Source organism: Galeopterus variegatus, unplaced genomic scaffold, assembly GCF_000696425.1.
Source record: "Galeopterus variegatus unplaced genomic scaffold, G_variegatus-3.0.2 Scaffold116, whole genome shotgun sequence".
NCBI classification, from domain to species: domain Eukaryota; kingdom Metazoa; phylum Chordata; class Mammalia; order Dermoptera; family Cynocephalidae; genus Galeopterus; species Galeopterus variegatus.
The window spans coordinates 63,271-79,224 of NW_007726227.1; the positions used below are offsets into that span (position 1 = coordinate 63,271).

Sequence of the window (15,954 nt, forward strand, 5' to 3'; positions counted from 1 at the left end):
TTTTTAATGAACATTCTTATAAAAGCCCGTGGGCTTGTCTCATTTCTCTTGGGTGAAGAACCAGGAAAACTGCTGAGTCATAGGGTGGGTATTTATTTAACTTTATAAGAAACTGCCAGTTTCCAAAATGATCGAGCTATTTTACATTCTCAGTTAAGGAAGTATTTTTTTTATTATACCATTTTGAACAGTGATTAATACAATGTTTAATAAAATTTATTTTGTAATTTTATTACTAGTCTCCCGTATTTATTTTATGTCTCTTACTAGTCTCCAAGAAGTTTCTTAAAACTGCATGGAAAAGTTACCTAACATCATTTCAGGCACCTCCTGGCCTCCCTCAGATGCCAAGGCAGAGTGGGCTACAGGGGCAGAGGGGGGCTTCCTCATCAGACAGCGCTGGTTCCTGTTCCTGCTCTGTAGTTTATGAGTTGAGTGACCCAGCTGTCTAAGTTCTCTAAGCCTTAGTTTCTTCATCTGTAAAATGTGGATACAGTAACACTGAGCTCATAGAGTTGATGGGAGAATAAAACGAGATGATATGAGGACAGGGGCTAGGACAACACGAGCTTGCAAGTTGCTCCATTCAAAATCCTGAGAGTCATTGCTGATTCTTCCCTTTCTTTTATCCCCACACTCAACCCTGACAACATGCCCGGGGCATTTTCACCATCTCACCGTCCCCACAGCCTTCCCCGGGCCAGGTTGTCTATCTATGATCTGGCTTCCTAAATGGACCCTGCTCCAATGCCTCTCCCACCTCCATCTGTGTGCTACCAGTAGCCAGAGGGAGAGTCTCAAAAAGCAAATTGTTCCATCAGCTTCCACTGCCCTCAGAGTAAAACCACATCTTCCCACCATGGCCCAGAAGGCCCTGCCTGATTTTGTCCCCACCTACCACTCTCCCTGCTCAGACACTCCCTTGTCTTGGCTTGCTACCTGTCCTCAGACATTCCAAGACTTTTTTTTTTTTGCCTCAAGGCCTTTGTATTTGCGGGTCCTTCTGTCTGGATTTTCTCCTGGCTGAGTCTGCTCTGTCATGTAGGCAACCTCACTGCTCAATTGTCACCTGAGCCCTCAGATCACCACCTCTAAATAAGACCCTCACCACCTCACTCCTGCTTTTCTACAACTTGCTTTTGTTTGCTTCATAGCAAAAATTTCCTGCCTGAAATCATCAGGTTTATTTGCTTCCCCATTTGTTTTCAGTCTCCCCCAAATGAGAACATAAACTCTACGAGAACAGTGGTCTTCTCTAGATTATTCACCATTCTATTCTGAAAGCCATGAAAAGTGCAAAGCATATATCACATGCTCAATAAATCAACAATAGTGATATTACTGTAAACAACCTAATCAGTCAGACCAAAGAAAATCATTTGTTTTCGAGAATCTAAGGATATCCCACTTATGAGTACAGAATAAAGCAAAGAGAAACGATTATTAAGAAAGGGGACTTCTTTCCCTGTTAGCTGCTACCCATCTTAGATTTAAGATTTGGAGACAGTCGAGTGAATNATATTACTGTAAACAACCTAATCAGTCAGACCAAAGAAAATCATTTGTTTTCGAGAATCTAAGGATATCCCACTTATGAGTACAGAATAAAGCAAAGAGAAACGATTATTAAGAAAGGGGACTTCTTTCCCTGTTAGCTGCTACCCATCTTAGATTTAAGATTTGGAGACAGTCGAGTGAATAGTAACCTTGAGCCTGTGTATGGCTGGACTACAAACAAGAAGAAGATTGACAGTTGTTTTGTCAGGGCTTAAAAATGCTGCAGAATCCAGAATATGGCGATAACCTTGAGCCTGTGTACGGCTGGACTACAAAGAAGAAGATTGACAGTTGTTTTGTCAGGGCTTAAAAATGCTGCAGAATCCAGAATATGGCCAGATCTCCCAAGTGAATCCTGGAATTCTGCACATTCCTAAATCCTGCAATGTGGTAATTAGGCATTTATCCATAGGGAGCGCTTAGGAACCCCTCGCTGGACTTCCCTCTGACTGGTGCCTTCACAGGGTTTAAAATACACACTCAATCAAAGATTACAAAGAAACGCATGAATGGGAAGAGAAATGACCTCCATATGGCCCTTTGACATTCCTCAAAAAATAAAAAACTGACTGGTGCCTTCACAGGGTTTAAAATACACACTCAATCAAAGATTACAAAGAAATGCATGAATGGGAAGAGAAATGACCTCCATATGGCCCTTTGACATTCCTCAAAAAATAAAAAAGAGAAGAAAAATGAAGTCAGAACTTATGACTACAAGAGCTTGGACCATGAGATTGATTAGATAAATTTGCAAACAGTACAAGGAAGCGCCAATGAGTTTTGAGATTCTTCCCTCAGCTGTTTTTGAAAATTCTGACTTGACACTGGGAGGGCATTATACTTGGAAAACATATTTTCACTGTCATTAAAATGATACATATGCTTTCTTTAAGTTATTGCTCCTTTGTAACAACAACCTTAAGAGTAGAAATTCAATGAGTGTGATCTGAAATATATCTTTTAATGTAATATAACAAACTCCTTGAGCAAACCAAGTGATACAGAAAGATGCTTTTTAAATGACTTTGAGGAGCAGGAGCAATCAAATAAGGATTGTCCACATTTTAGTGAGTCTTAATTTCCAGTTCTGAATAAAGGGGTAAAAACGGTTTCCTTTCCTCTTTGAGTCAACAGCATTTCTGCACATTTTTCCATCCTTTGTTCCATTACCATTTAGTCCAAATTGAGCATGAATGGGATAGGTGCACTCATTTGACAAGTATGTATTCAATGTCCTCTGTGCCACTTTGTGCCAGGCACTGCTCCAGGCTCTGGGCACACAGCAGCGAATTAAGGAAATACAACTCTCTCCCGTGGGCCTGAAGCCCCGGTGATCACGTGATTTCATACGTAGCTGGCCACCGGCAGGTGACGTGGGGGCACGAGCTGGGATGGGGCGTGACCATAGCCTGCCGTGTAGGACTTGACTTTAAAAACAAAGGGATTTGCTTCTAAATTATATTCCTTACCAAGTTTTTTAGAAAGATCAGTTCTATTGCAGACAGAAAAAGTCATTGTACAATATTTTAGACCTAGAGCTAAATATACATATATATTTGTTCTGATTATGTAGGCAATAAAAATGTACATTGTTTTAAAGTGGGAAATAAAGAAAAAAATATAATTCCACTTTGGAAAAACATACTTATATCTTGGTTTATTCCTTCTAGTTTATTTCCTATGGAAGTGTGTTTACCTACATAGATGTGAAAATGCTTCTCTTTCTATCAACCATAAAGCTTTCTTCACTCAAGAGATAAGAATAGTGGTGCATTTGTACATATGTACGTACGTTTACTATGTGTAGGGGTTTATAATATGTGTGTAGTATGTGTACACAAATGCAGTCTATACATATATGAACATAGGCATGTTCATGTCTGTACATACATCATATATTGTCTATTTATAATATACACGCACATGTTATATGCATACACTATATCAATCATACACTGCACACTATACATATATGCACATATACATATATTCTCCTATATTCGTATGTACATATACAATGCATATACTATATATATATATACACATATGCCTCATATATACCTATATTGACATACTCCCAGATAATTGCTTATTTGTTAATTATACTCACTATAGTCAAATCCTGGGGAGAAGAGGTCACTGCAGTTGGGTGACAGAAACCTAGGGAGCCCACACCCTTGTAGAATTAGCATGGGAAGGGAAAATGTCCCCATCACAGGTCATGTGCATTTCCTCCTTAGTACCAAAAGGTCCTGCAGCACAACTAAGAGAGAACCTTCCACCAACAAAATATATTTGGTCAAAGAGCTCACATGTCAACCAATGATCATGTGCCACCATTTCTGTACCTTCTACGACAGAGTCCTGCCCACTGTAGAAACTTAATATAAGTATTTTTATGTTCATATAGAGATTTTTTTTAACCAAATGGTACAAAGATCACCCAAGTCAAGGACGTCCCCTCCATGGCCCCAGGACAGCTCCCTACCCCAGCCCAGCGGTGGGACCTCTTACACGGGGGGTCGAATGGTGTGTATGGCCCTTCCTCATCCTCCTCATCCTCCTCTTCCTCCTCGTCATTCTCGTTCTCGTTGTCCTCGTTCTCATTTTCCGTCTCATTGCCAGCCTCGGCAACAACATCGTCCCTCCGAGTCCCGCTCACGCCCCTGTCCGGGGCGTTGCTGGGCCCTGTTCCATTCTCCACAGCGTGCTTGACTGGGATTTTGATGGCCACCTCAGATTCCCCATTGGCGTAAGCCCTGCTATTTATCAGTCTTTGTCTCTGGAAAGAGAAAGACACATTCTTACCATGGTCAGAAGGATTGCAAATACCTCACACCCAGAACGTGAACGACTGGCATCCTTCCCAGGCAGCTGACAAGGAGCTGCTTCCAGAAGACTCTGGAGTAGAGTCTTAAGGGATTCCTCAAAGTGATAACCAACTCAGACAACCATCTTCTGGAGGGAAAGATTAACTTCTTACGACCCACTGCAACCTGCAAATCCCTTTAGAGGAAAATTCCTAGGTCTGGAATGTGGACTTCTTTAATGCCATGTGCGTTGTGGTGTGATCTTTCATCTCCAGATTGTAGGACTCTGTTGGTCCCGACCCACTGCAACCTGCAAATCCCTTTAGAGGAAAATTCCTAGGTCTGGAATGTGGACTTATTTAATGCCATGTGCGTTGTGGTGTGATCTTTCATCTCCAGATTGTAGGACTCTGTTGGTCCACATGTGAGGAAGCCACACAACTGTGTTTGGACTAGTGTATCAACGAGGCTGCCACTCCAGAGAAAGGACTACACAGGAAAACTCAGGTCAGAGACTCTGGATTACTTTACAATAAGATAACCTTTATTCACAACTCTGTATGTGCAAGTTTACATGGGGGGGGGGCTTTATTCAAATGGAAGAATAGAAGAAAAAGGTGGGTGGAAAGGGCAGGAGAGTTTTCCTACCTCACTGGGGGGTAGACTATGTCTCTCAATATGTGGAGGAAAGAGCAAGAACCAGGATACACACCTGGCCCCTGAGTGAGGATGCTGGGAAATTGCCAGGGGATACTACTACCTAAAACTTTGAGTTAGCTGCCATGTCTTTCAAACCAGGAAACTTTCCTTTCCAAAGTGTCCCACTCCTCACAGTGGCAAAGGGACTGTGCTTTCCCAGATACCTCATTGATCAACATGCGGCTGGCCATGGAGAGCCGGGTCTTGGGGGGAAAGTGGCTTGTGATCATGATTCGAAGGCCAGCCTCAGAGAAAGAAAGCTGGTGTGGGTAGGCAGACAGCAGTTCATCCACCATGATCACTGATGCTTTGCGGTGGAAATTGGCTAGGAAAACAAGCAAACAGACAAACCGTAAAGTAAAATAGCATTGAGGCCAGGAGCAGAAAAGAGATATTCATTCATTCTTCCCTCCTTTCCCTTCTCTTCCTTCCTCCATGACTTCCTTCCTTCTTTCCTACTATCCATCCATCCATTGATTCATCCATTCACCTACCCACTCACCTACCCACTCTTCCATCCATTAACCCGTCCATCCACCCATCCATCCATTCTCACTTCCTTCCTTATTCCTTCCTTCCTGCCTTCTATCCATCCATCCATCTGTCTGTCCATCCATCCATCCATCCATCCGTCCATCCATTCATTCATCCACGGAGAGTGCTGCAGTGAGCAACACTTGGAGAAGAGTCAAAATCTCCTTTCCATGATAGCTTTTTTGAAATGACTTGGAGCAACTTAAGCACCATTCATTAACATGGTAGAATGTGTGATAACATAAGAGAATTCCTCTCTGTCCTCAAAGGACTCTTTTCCCAACACTCAGATCTGGAGCACAGGAAAGACCCCAATCACCTATAGTAGCCATTTACACCCTTCAAATGTCAGCAATATTCATACTGAGCTATTAAATGCTACAGAATTGACTTCAGCGCAAAGTGGAGGACTTGGTGGGAAATACACACCTTCTGTCAGCCCAGCCTATGAACAGAGCTGACGACGGGGTCGGGGGTGAGCTGCTCACGCTACAGAGAGAGGACCGAGGTCCAGAAGGGGATTTGGGAGAAATCTTGTGTAACAATTTGCTGGGAGATCTGAAAAAATGTCCCACCAAGACCCAAGCCCCCCTCAATGAAAGGGCAATGTGCACACATAGCTTATGGGCATCTGTGAAAACTACAGCCTGTTTTCCCAGCCACTAAACCATGAAATGCTCTCTGGAAATACCAGCTGACATTAGGTAGCTCTCTTTGGTTCCCTAAGAGTATTCTTTTTATGATTATAAACTACCCAGAAGAGATGAAACGAAATGAAATCCTCACTGGATTTGGTACTAGACTTGGTGGAGTGGTACTAGATAACTCAAGTTTTTGGTTAAACATGCATATAATCATGAATGACAAACGCTGGTGAGGATGTGGGGAAAGGGGAACTCTTCTACACTGTTGGTGGGACTGTAAATTAGCAAAGCCATTATGGAAAACAGTATGGTGGTTCCTCAAACAACTATAGATAGAGCTGCCATATGATCCAGCAATCCCACTGCTGGGTATATACTCAAAGGAATGGAAATCATCATGTCGAAGGGACACCTGCACTCCCATGTTCACTGCAGCTCTACTTACAATAGCTAAAATATGGAACCAACCTAAATGTCCTGTGACAGACGACTGGATAAGGAAAATGAGGTGTATATACACAATGAATACTATTCAGTCATAAAAAAGAATAAAATTCTGCCATTTGCAGCAACATGCATGAGTCTGGAGAAAATTATGTTAAGCGAAATAAGCCAGACAAGGAAAGAGAAATACTGTATGTTCTCACTTATAACTGGATGATTAGAAAGAAGGATAGAAAGAAAGAAAGTCAGAAAGAAAGAGAGGAAGAAAGAAAAGTGATTTTAATAGTGATTCATTAAACTTTCAGAAGGAGAGAACAAACCTAAGGTTACTAGAGATGGGAGGGAGGGTGGGAGAGGATTTGAGGAAGGGCATAAAGAAAAATCATGATTTGTAATAATGAATATGCTAATACTAATAAAAAATTTAAAAATTAGGAATAAAATTTAAAATACATGCATATAATCATTGAGGAAAATATATTAAATATTTGATTTTCAAACTAATAATTACCTAGAGATTCCAAAGTCAGAGATATATTCGATAATAACCTATATATTTTCTAATTTCTTTTTTTTGTTTTTTTTTTTTTTCCGTGAAGCAACCAGATGGGACCAAGAAGAAACAAACTTGCACATTTCAAGGGGAAAGTTAAAAAAAATTAAAAGTGAAACACATTCCAGCAAAAAATTAAATAATAATTTTCTCTGTTCCTCTAAGAAAGAATATTATTTATCAGAGAGCACTATATTATTTTCCTTAACATATCAACTTCTTTGTAAGAATCTACTGGATATAAGAATGACTTTGAAAAGTTATTTTCTATTTCCTTTTGCAGCTTGGAAATGGTGTTAATGTCACCGGAAAGTGAATTTGGATGTAGTAACACACTAACAACACCTGGAGCATTGTGCTAAATTCTTTTCCATACTTTATTCATTATAAAAATGATTCCCATTTTTTTTTTCAGAAGAGAAAACTGAGGCTCGGAGAGGTTAAGTGACTTGCTTCATAGTCACACAGCCAAAATGTGACAGGACCAGTACCTCAAAACCCCTGGTCTTCTCTCGTTTACCATCCTGCCCTAATGTCCCCGTAAACGTGTAGACCAAGAACTTCTGTGGGGCTTTCTGAGTTGGCTCGTTTCTGGGCAGGAGACTGCTCCATGATGTAGCCCAAGGGAGGGAGGGAGACTGGACATTTCTGTGCCCTGGTCTCTTCTCTCTTGGGCATGCAGTGTCCTCTCAAGACCAGCTGGGACACCCTGTGTGTGATGTGAGAGTGGGCAGATGGGCTCGTATTCCAGCCCCTCCCTCCTGGACGCAGGCCTCTCCTTGGTTACCTTTCTTAAGTAGCACCACGGTTGCGTCGCAGTTGCTGCTGTCGTCAATTTCAGCATTGTTGGCCAGTCCATTGACCATATTCCCAGCACCTTTTGTCCTCCTTTCAAAGCACTGATGTATGCAAGCATTATACCTGAGCAAAGCAAGAAAGGAAAGAGGCCATCAGCGTCACCGTTCCTCCGTCTCCCAACCCCCACCCAGTGCTCCCTGGAGCCCTCCCAGTCTGGATGTATTGTGTGGGACCCCTGCCTCAGGTTACTGTTCTTATTTTCTCGTCCCATTTCCCCTTAGCCTATACAACCCTCCCCATTTCCCAGGTTAAGGATATACGATAAGTGAAAGTAAAAGCGTCATTAGATACATAATAATGGCACCCGCTTTCTTTGCAACCTCTCCGATGTCAATGGAGGCACCTCTGGCGTTTAGCTCCCTGACTCAGAGTCTGCACATGGAAGGACTGTGACTCAGTGGGATGATCAAGATCTACCTCCTCTAGGCAATATTTCCAGGGCCTCTGCTGCCAGGGACCAGCCCAGTGGGAGAAGGAGAAAGTGTCCCATTCACGCTGCCAGCCGGTGGCTATGCTTCACCGTCTCCATGCTGCAGGCTGGTTGGCAGTCTAGGTCCCCGTCTGTCTTTGGTTTTCAGAGGTCACAGGTTAGGATCCTGTGAATCTGCATTATTGTTGTGCTGTAATTCCAGGCCCAATGGGCTCTTGACTTTATGAAAAGGTTGTGGGCTGTGGTTCTCCAGAATGTTCAAGTGAAAACATTACACATGCCTCTTACATGCCTCAGCAGACTTGTGTTGAAGGGAAGACACTTATGTGAGTTCCTATTATGTTTGTTGCGGGTAAATGTTCTGGTCCCTTTGTCTTTACTATTAGAAGATTCCCAAAGCACAATTCTAGAAAACTCATGGGGAAAGACAGCTGCGCAGAGTTGCCAGGGCACTGTAGGCCACTATGGTTTTTCCCCTCACAGAAAGGCCCCCTGGCTTCCTGGCCATGGGACACCCCAGTGAGGTGTCCCCCACTTTGACCTCCAGTCTCCCAGCTATAGCAACTCTAGATTGCCAGCCAGAAGGCCACTCAGCCTGGGTCCCCCTCCTCCTCCTGTCTGCTGCTACAGACACGAGGCTCCCTGGAGTCCTTCCAGCTGTGTCTTTATGTCTGATTCTTCAATCAGTGCAGCTCTGGGCTGGGCTGGCCTATGGGGACATGGTAGCCACTGTGGAGGGGATGCAGAGACTCTCTGTGGCTGGGCCTTCTGTTCCATGAGCCCCTTCCTAGACTCCCTGGGGGCCTACAGTTCTTCCTACATCACATCAGGGAGAGCAGAAAGCTAGTCAGACAAGCTAGTAGTGGGCACTGACTGTGGAAAGGGAAGTGGGCAGGACATAGAATTAGAATATCACTAATTTGCAACCCTAATGAAATAATGGATCCAGATATTTAGCATCAGTGGCTGCCAACATCAAGACAGGGAGAAGGCAGACATCAATTTGCCTCGTGATGGCAGAACACACTGCCACTTGGGACACAGTCTAGCTTGAATCAGATCAATTACTGACATATGGGAAACACAGAGGCCAAAGGAACAGGCTGTGCTACACCACAGGAGGTGGTCCACAATCCCCAAACGCAGGAAACTCTGCACAGCAAGCAACCAAACTTTGTCAAAGAATAAATTTCAAGGAAACACGCATCCCCCCACCTCCATACCCCCCCCCACAAAACAGAGGGGGAATTCATAGATTAAAAGAGATCCAAAAGATGGAGCAACCAATTGTAATGGGTGAAATTTATTTGGATTCTGACTTTAAAAATATTTATGACATTTATGGGGCTGAAAGAAAACTGTGAAAAATGACATTTAGGAGACCATTGAAAATTTGAATATTGATGGGATATTTTATGAAATTAAGAAATTAGCATTAATTTCAGGAAAATGATAATATTGCGGTTATGTTAAAAATGACTGCTTTTAAAGACATATACTGGAATTTTTATGGGTGAATTAGTATGATATCTGAGGCTTCAAAATTTTAAGGTGCGCGGGTGGACAGGGTGTGGCTTGAGCAGCCATGGGTTGGCGGTTGTGAGAGCTTGTGACAAACACATGGGGCTCATCCTGTTTTTCTGTTGATTTTCATGTGTATTCCACATTCCCCTTAATGAAAAGGTCTCCCACTTTCTAGATTCAACAAGAATGCTTTGCTCTACTGATGTTTCTGCCATCTTGACCTAGAATCCATTTTCCCCATAGAAATACTGACCTGTATTAAGGTTTGCTTTTAAAATACAACTGTGTATACATTTATTTGGGGTTTGTATAACAGAAAAATAATACCATATAGTGAGGGGTTTCTTCAAACCAGGTATTGGGTTAATAACTAAGCTGTTACATTCTGTCCTCATTAAAAACCTTTTGAGGTAGGACCTGTTGCAAATCCTATTTTGCAGAAGAGGAAACTGAGGTTCAAAATGGCTGAATAGCTTGGCCAAGGCTCCATGGCAGGTAACTGGCAGGGGGGATCAGCTGCCAGAGCTGAATATGAAGTGCTTGTTCTTAACCTCCCAACATATTGTCTCACCCGGGGAACAAATCCCAGAAAAGTGACCCAGGATGTACAGAGACCAATCCTTGCCAAGCCCTGGTATGCCTCTGCTCCCTTATGGTTTCTATCTATCTGGCCAGAAATCTGAAATTGCTTTTTGACCTTCAGACAGAAGGTTTAAAGTCATTTTAAAGCGGTCTACCCAGAAGGCAGCTGCTGATTCTAATATATGCTGTGTTTTAACTGCTGGTGCTCTGTTTTATATTTTTAACTGAATGTTTTAAGTCTTGTGCTTGTGCCCTGAAGCTCTTTTATTCTGAAGCATGCAATTTCATAAATCAGATTTTATAAAACCCAGTGATTAAAGCCTCTGATTGCAGAGGGGCTAAAGAGCAGAGATTTCAATTTAGAACTTAGGACCAGAATTTATGCAGAAAATTCTGTGAGCACCTCATTTTATTTGTATCCTGCTGGTTTGAACAGCTGGAACACTGGAAAAGCCGAAGAATCAGCAGAAACATACTTCATTAGTCTCCACCCTTGGTATGGCTTGGGGTAGAGGAGAAGATGTACTCACTGTGTTCTCTTAAAATCTACCTGCTTACCAGCAACTCCTGAGCTGTACAATGGCTCTGTGAAGAGGTGCATAGAAGGCACGCTAGCAAAATTCCTCAGCCCCATTCCCTTTAGACCATATCTGTTTTTGAAGCCCACCTCTTTCTGTGAAGCCTCTAGAACATTCGTTATGGAGCATACTTTCACCAAAATTCAGATTTGAGACCCAAGATCAAGGTTGGGCATATAGCAGCCACTGTATGACAATTCTTCCCAAATAATTGACTGAGTCACCTTCTCAAACGGGAAGAGGAGAACTCTTGACTCTTTGGGAACTCAAACTTGGAGGTTCAAAAAGTAAAAATAAAAAGGTGAAATAAATAGGAAAGACAAAAGAAGATACGTTTATTGTCTGGAGCATTCTCACTGTGGCATAGTCTTGCTAATTGAGGCAAAGAGGAACAGGGTGGTTGCTCTCATCTTTAAAAACTTTTCCTTTGGAGGCTAGAAACTTTGGAAAGCCTTTGGGCCAACTCTGTTTTTCATGGGAGCTCATCTATTGGTACTTTTAAATGGAAGGTGATAAGTTCTACGGTGTGTGACTTCTGGTTTCTTCATCTGTTATCTCATGGTAGTGTCACAGCAGGATATGTCTGAGTAAGGTCCTCTCTAGAAATCCCTTCTCCAGTAAGACCCAGGTACTGGGTCTACGCTGACCACCGGACAGCTTCTCTGGCAAAAGTTGGACGCCATATCGAGAAGACAGGCAGCAAATAGCTTGCAGCCCCCCCTGGACACGAGCAAAGCCAGCGCCTACCTTCACTGTTCTGGTGATGTTTGCCGGTGTCCACACTGATTTCCCCCAGCATGACTCTCAGTCACTGGTGGCCAGAATCAATTTTTGGTAGGCCCCCACAGCAAGAAAACTTAATGTGCCAGTTCTAGACTGCTCCCTGATACATCCAAACTGGCAGTTTCTGGCAGCTCTCTGCTTTCTGGTCCCTAGAGAAGGCGGTCACTCCTGAGGCTACATAGCTGGGGAAAGCATGGGCTGGTTTAGAGTAAAGGAAACAGCTCCCATGGGGGCAGGCAGCTACAGCACGGGGTATCTCCACGTTATTTATAACCACCTCATCTCAGTGATATTTGGCAAAAAGTTGAGCCTGCAGGTTCACAGCCATGGTGCTTACATTTAACTTAGAGGATGGGAGACATCTGTAATCAGCAACATCGTTCTTAGAATACATAGTGAGCTGCCCCGACTCCCGCAGGGAAAAGAACATAAATGTGTCCACAAATCCTGTGGCACTCGTTCCCTCAATAGGAGAAGTGGAGCCCTTGAGCGTGGACTGGACTTAGTGACCCACTTTGGCAGAAGCGATGGTGTGTGACTTCTGAGACAAGGTTATGAAACGCATTGAGGGTCCTTCCTGCTCTCTCTCTTTAGTCACTCGTTCTGGAGGAAGCCACTCAGGCAGCCCCAAGGAGAAGCCCACATGGTGAGGAACCAAGCCCTGTGGCCAAGAGCCAGCGTCAACTCGCCGGTGGTGTGGGTGGGTGTCTTGAGGGTGGATCGGCCAGCACCAGGCAGGCAGATGATGGCAGCCCTGGCCAATATCTTACCTGCAACCTCATGGGAGACCCTGAGCTAGAACCCTCCAGTTACACTGCCCCTGGATTCTTAACTCTCTGAAACGGTGGGAGGTAATACAGCTTGTGGTTTTAAACCACTAAGTTTGGGGGTGATTTGTTATGCAGCAGTAGAGGACTAATGCCATATATATAGTGGAAGTCTGCAGATACTTGATCCATGGTTTTAGTCATCCCTTAACTAGCTCTGGGCCCATCTTCCCTCACCCTATATAGATGTATAACTTAGCCAGTTAGGAAAGAGACTGAAGAAACAGCCAAAAGCCAGGTGGCCAGATCCCGAAGATGGAGCAAGTGTTCCAAGGGTTCTCAACATTTAAGTTTGATTCTATCTTCACATATGGGTTGGAAGGGCCATTGCTATTTCTACTGATCAAAATCACAGCAATTCACAACAGGCTGCTGAGGAGCCAAATGAGTCTGTGACAGTTGGTGTTGAAAACCTGTCAGATACCCGCCCCCACCCCCGCTCCTCTCTGCACATCATCACATAATGTTGGAGGTAGGAAATGGTTTGGGAAAAGAGATTAAGGTGTTTTACTTACTTCATGATGACAATGTAGATAAGATACATCAGCACAAGGACTAGAGACTCCCACCTGCACACAAACCAAGAACAGTTAAAGAAAGCCCTCAGGCTGCTCTGAAACACACCAGCCGGCCCTTTAAAAACACATTCGATGGGCGTGGCTAGGGTGGCAAGCGAGGTCAGACAGGCAGGCCGCTGCCCACATGCCCTGGTCTGCAGACATTCTCCATGCTGCGTATTGCTGAATGTAGGGCTGTATGTGTAAACCCGTCTGCAGCTTAACCATTCCCTGAACTTATTCAGATATATTTACGCAAGGCAAACTAAAACTAGAGGAATTGACGGGGACACACAGGAGCGAGGCTTAAGGGGAGGGAGAGGAACACACACACACACACACACACACACAGCCCTGGGGCTACGAAGGTGCCTGCAGGAAGGGTAAGAATGACATGTGAGTGAAAAAATGGTCAAGAGAAAGGAAGAAAAAAACCAGAGAAACCCACTGGAAGGTACCTGGAGCTTCTAATCATTCAAATACTTGTTCTATTTTCTTTATTTTAGCAACTTCCACTTGAAAAACAGGGGACTTGTTTTCTAGGCCCCCTTGTAGCTACAGAAGGAAATTACCCAATTGAGGGAGTAATTCTGGCTTTAAGAGAAGGTTACTGCAATATGATCGAATGAGGAAATTCCAGGCCACGCCCCTCCTTCCTTTTCTTTTTCACATTCCATGTCTAGAAGTTGATGCTAGAGAAGTATTTGGTCAAAGGGGAAAGGACACACGTACAAGCGTTTTGTTGCAGGGGTGCTGATAAAAGTGAAGAGTTGGAAGGACGCTAGGTGATTATAAAATGGGCACTGGGTATCACTGGGCGCATCACAAGTACATCCATACGATGGGCTACGATGCCTCATTAAGAATGATCATGCAAATGTGTAAGAATCTGGTACAGAGAGTGCTCAGGAAGCACCATCGAGAGAAGAAATCAGGTGTCCAAACCCCTCCAAGTTCTGCCACATCTCTTGGCTTCTCTCCCTGCAAAACTTCCCAAAGACTGGGGTACACTCTCGTTTGGTGCCTCTACTCACTTGGCAAATATCTCTAGTGCAACTCCCACACCCATCAGTCCCCTGAGTCACTTGTCAAGGGCACTGGTGACATCCATTGACACAAGTCCAGGGACGGTTTTCTGTCATGCTGTTCGATTTCTCTGCAGCATCAAAAATTGGTCACCAGCTCTCCTTCATACATCACCCTCTTCTCCTGCCTTCTGAGAGGCTGTGCCCTGGCTTCCTCCTGTCCCCTGGCTCCCTCCTGTGCCCTGGCTCCCTCCTTCTCCAGCCCCTCTGCCTCCTTCAGTTCCTCAGTTCAACCTCTACTTACTGGACTCTCTTCTCTTTTTACCTGTACTTTCCTCAGGTGATCTCATCCTGTGCTATTGCTGTAAATACCAAATACACGGTCATGACCCCAATTGACACGTCCACTCCACGCCTCTCTCCAGCTCTAGATTCACACGTCCAACTCTCAAATTGGCCTCTCCACCTGGAAGTCTAATGCATGTCAGAACAGAATTCTTAATTCCGATTTCCTAGTTTCCCTTTATATGCCTGGATTTGCCTTCTTAGTGAACAGCACCAGCCCTGCCTTGTTGAGCCCAGATCTAGAAATCAATATGGTGCGCCCTTTTCCCACACTCCCACACCCACCAGGACCCAAATATTTTTGAATCAGTTTCTTCCCTCGCTATTGCTCCCTTCCTAGTCCACCTGTGCTTCAGCCTCTGAACTGGTTTCCTTGATACTGTTTGATCATGTCAATTGTTTCAAACTCTGTAACTGCTTCCTGACATGCTTGAGAAAAAATAAAAGGTGCCCCCTTCCCTGTAAAATCCGGTCCTTTTTTCCTCCTCCACATCATCTCCTGCCTGTCTCTGCTCCCCCGCACGGGCCTCCTCTCACTCGCACGCAGCAACCTTTCCCTCTCCCCAGAGCCTTCGCCCTGACTGTTCTCTCTGCTAGAAATGTGTCCCCTTCACTCCTTGGCTGGCCTCTTTTTATCTCGCAGAGAGCAGCTTAAATGTCACCTCCCTCAAGAAGCCTTCCCCACCTACTCCTCCTCCCCTTTCTATCACATGACTGTGTTAATGTTCTTTAAGCCTCCGTGCAGTCTGTGGTGACCTTGTTTATTTAGTTATGACAACACTCTTCACACCTGCCCCCACCCCAGCTAGATGCTTTCTCATTTTTTTGAGACTTAAAACACTGATGGCTGATTCTCCACCGCCACCCCACCCCAATCACAGGACCCCCAGTCCATGCCCACTGTCCTCCTCTCCCTACACAAAGCAGCTCATCTGGGTAAGGTGACAATTCCTCCAAATGTCACTTTTCATGGAAACCAAACATTATAGCATAAACTTCATGGGAGAAGCGAGGTTTTATTCAAGGCATTCATTTTTTTTTTTCCTTTTTGTCTTTTTTCGTGACCGGCAACGGATCGCAACCCTCAGTGTCGCGCCCGTACCAGACCGGGACTGGCTACGGGATCGCAACCCTCGGTGTCGCACCCGCACCTCGCTCAGCCAGTGAGCGGGAACCGGTCTGTATGTGGGATCCGAACCCT

General features: G+C 44.2%; 1 protein-coding gene across 1 annotated transcript in view; it reads right to left on the reverse strand.

The window, feature by feature from the left end:
• SLC24A3 (solute carrier family 24 (sodium/potassium/calcium exchanger), member 3) overlaps window positions 1-15,954 on the reverse strand; it is a 406,199-nt gene that overhangs the window by 33,860 nt on the left and 356,385 nt on the right. The window contains exons 7-10 of the mRNA XM_008587241.1: window positions 13,342-13,631; window positions 8,032-8,165; window positions 5,234-5,394; window positions 4,075-4,342 (exon numbers count right to left, since the gene is read on the reverse strand). Coding sequence (XP_008585463.1) covers window positions 4,075-4,342; window positions 5,234-5,394; window positions 8,032-8,165; window positions 13,342-13,631 — 853 coding nt within the window. The remainder of the gene's footprint in view (window positions 1-4,074; window positions 4,343-5,233; window positions 5,395-8,031; window positions 8,166-13,341; window positions 13,632-15,954) is intronic.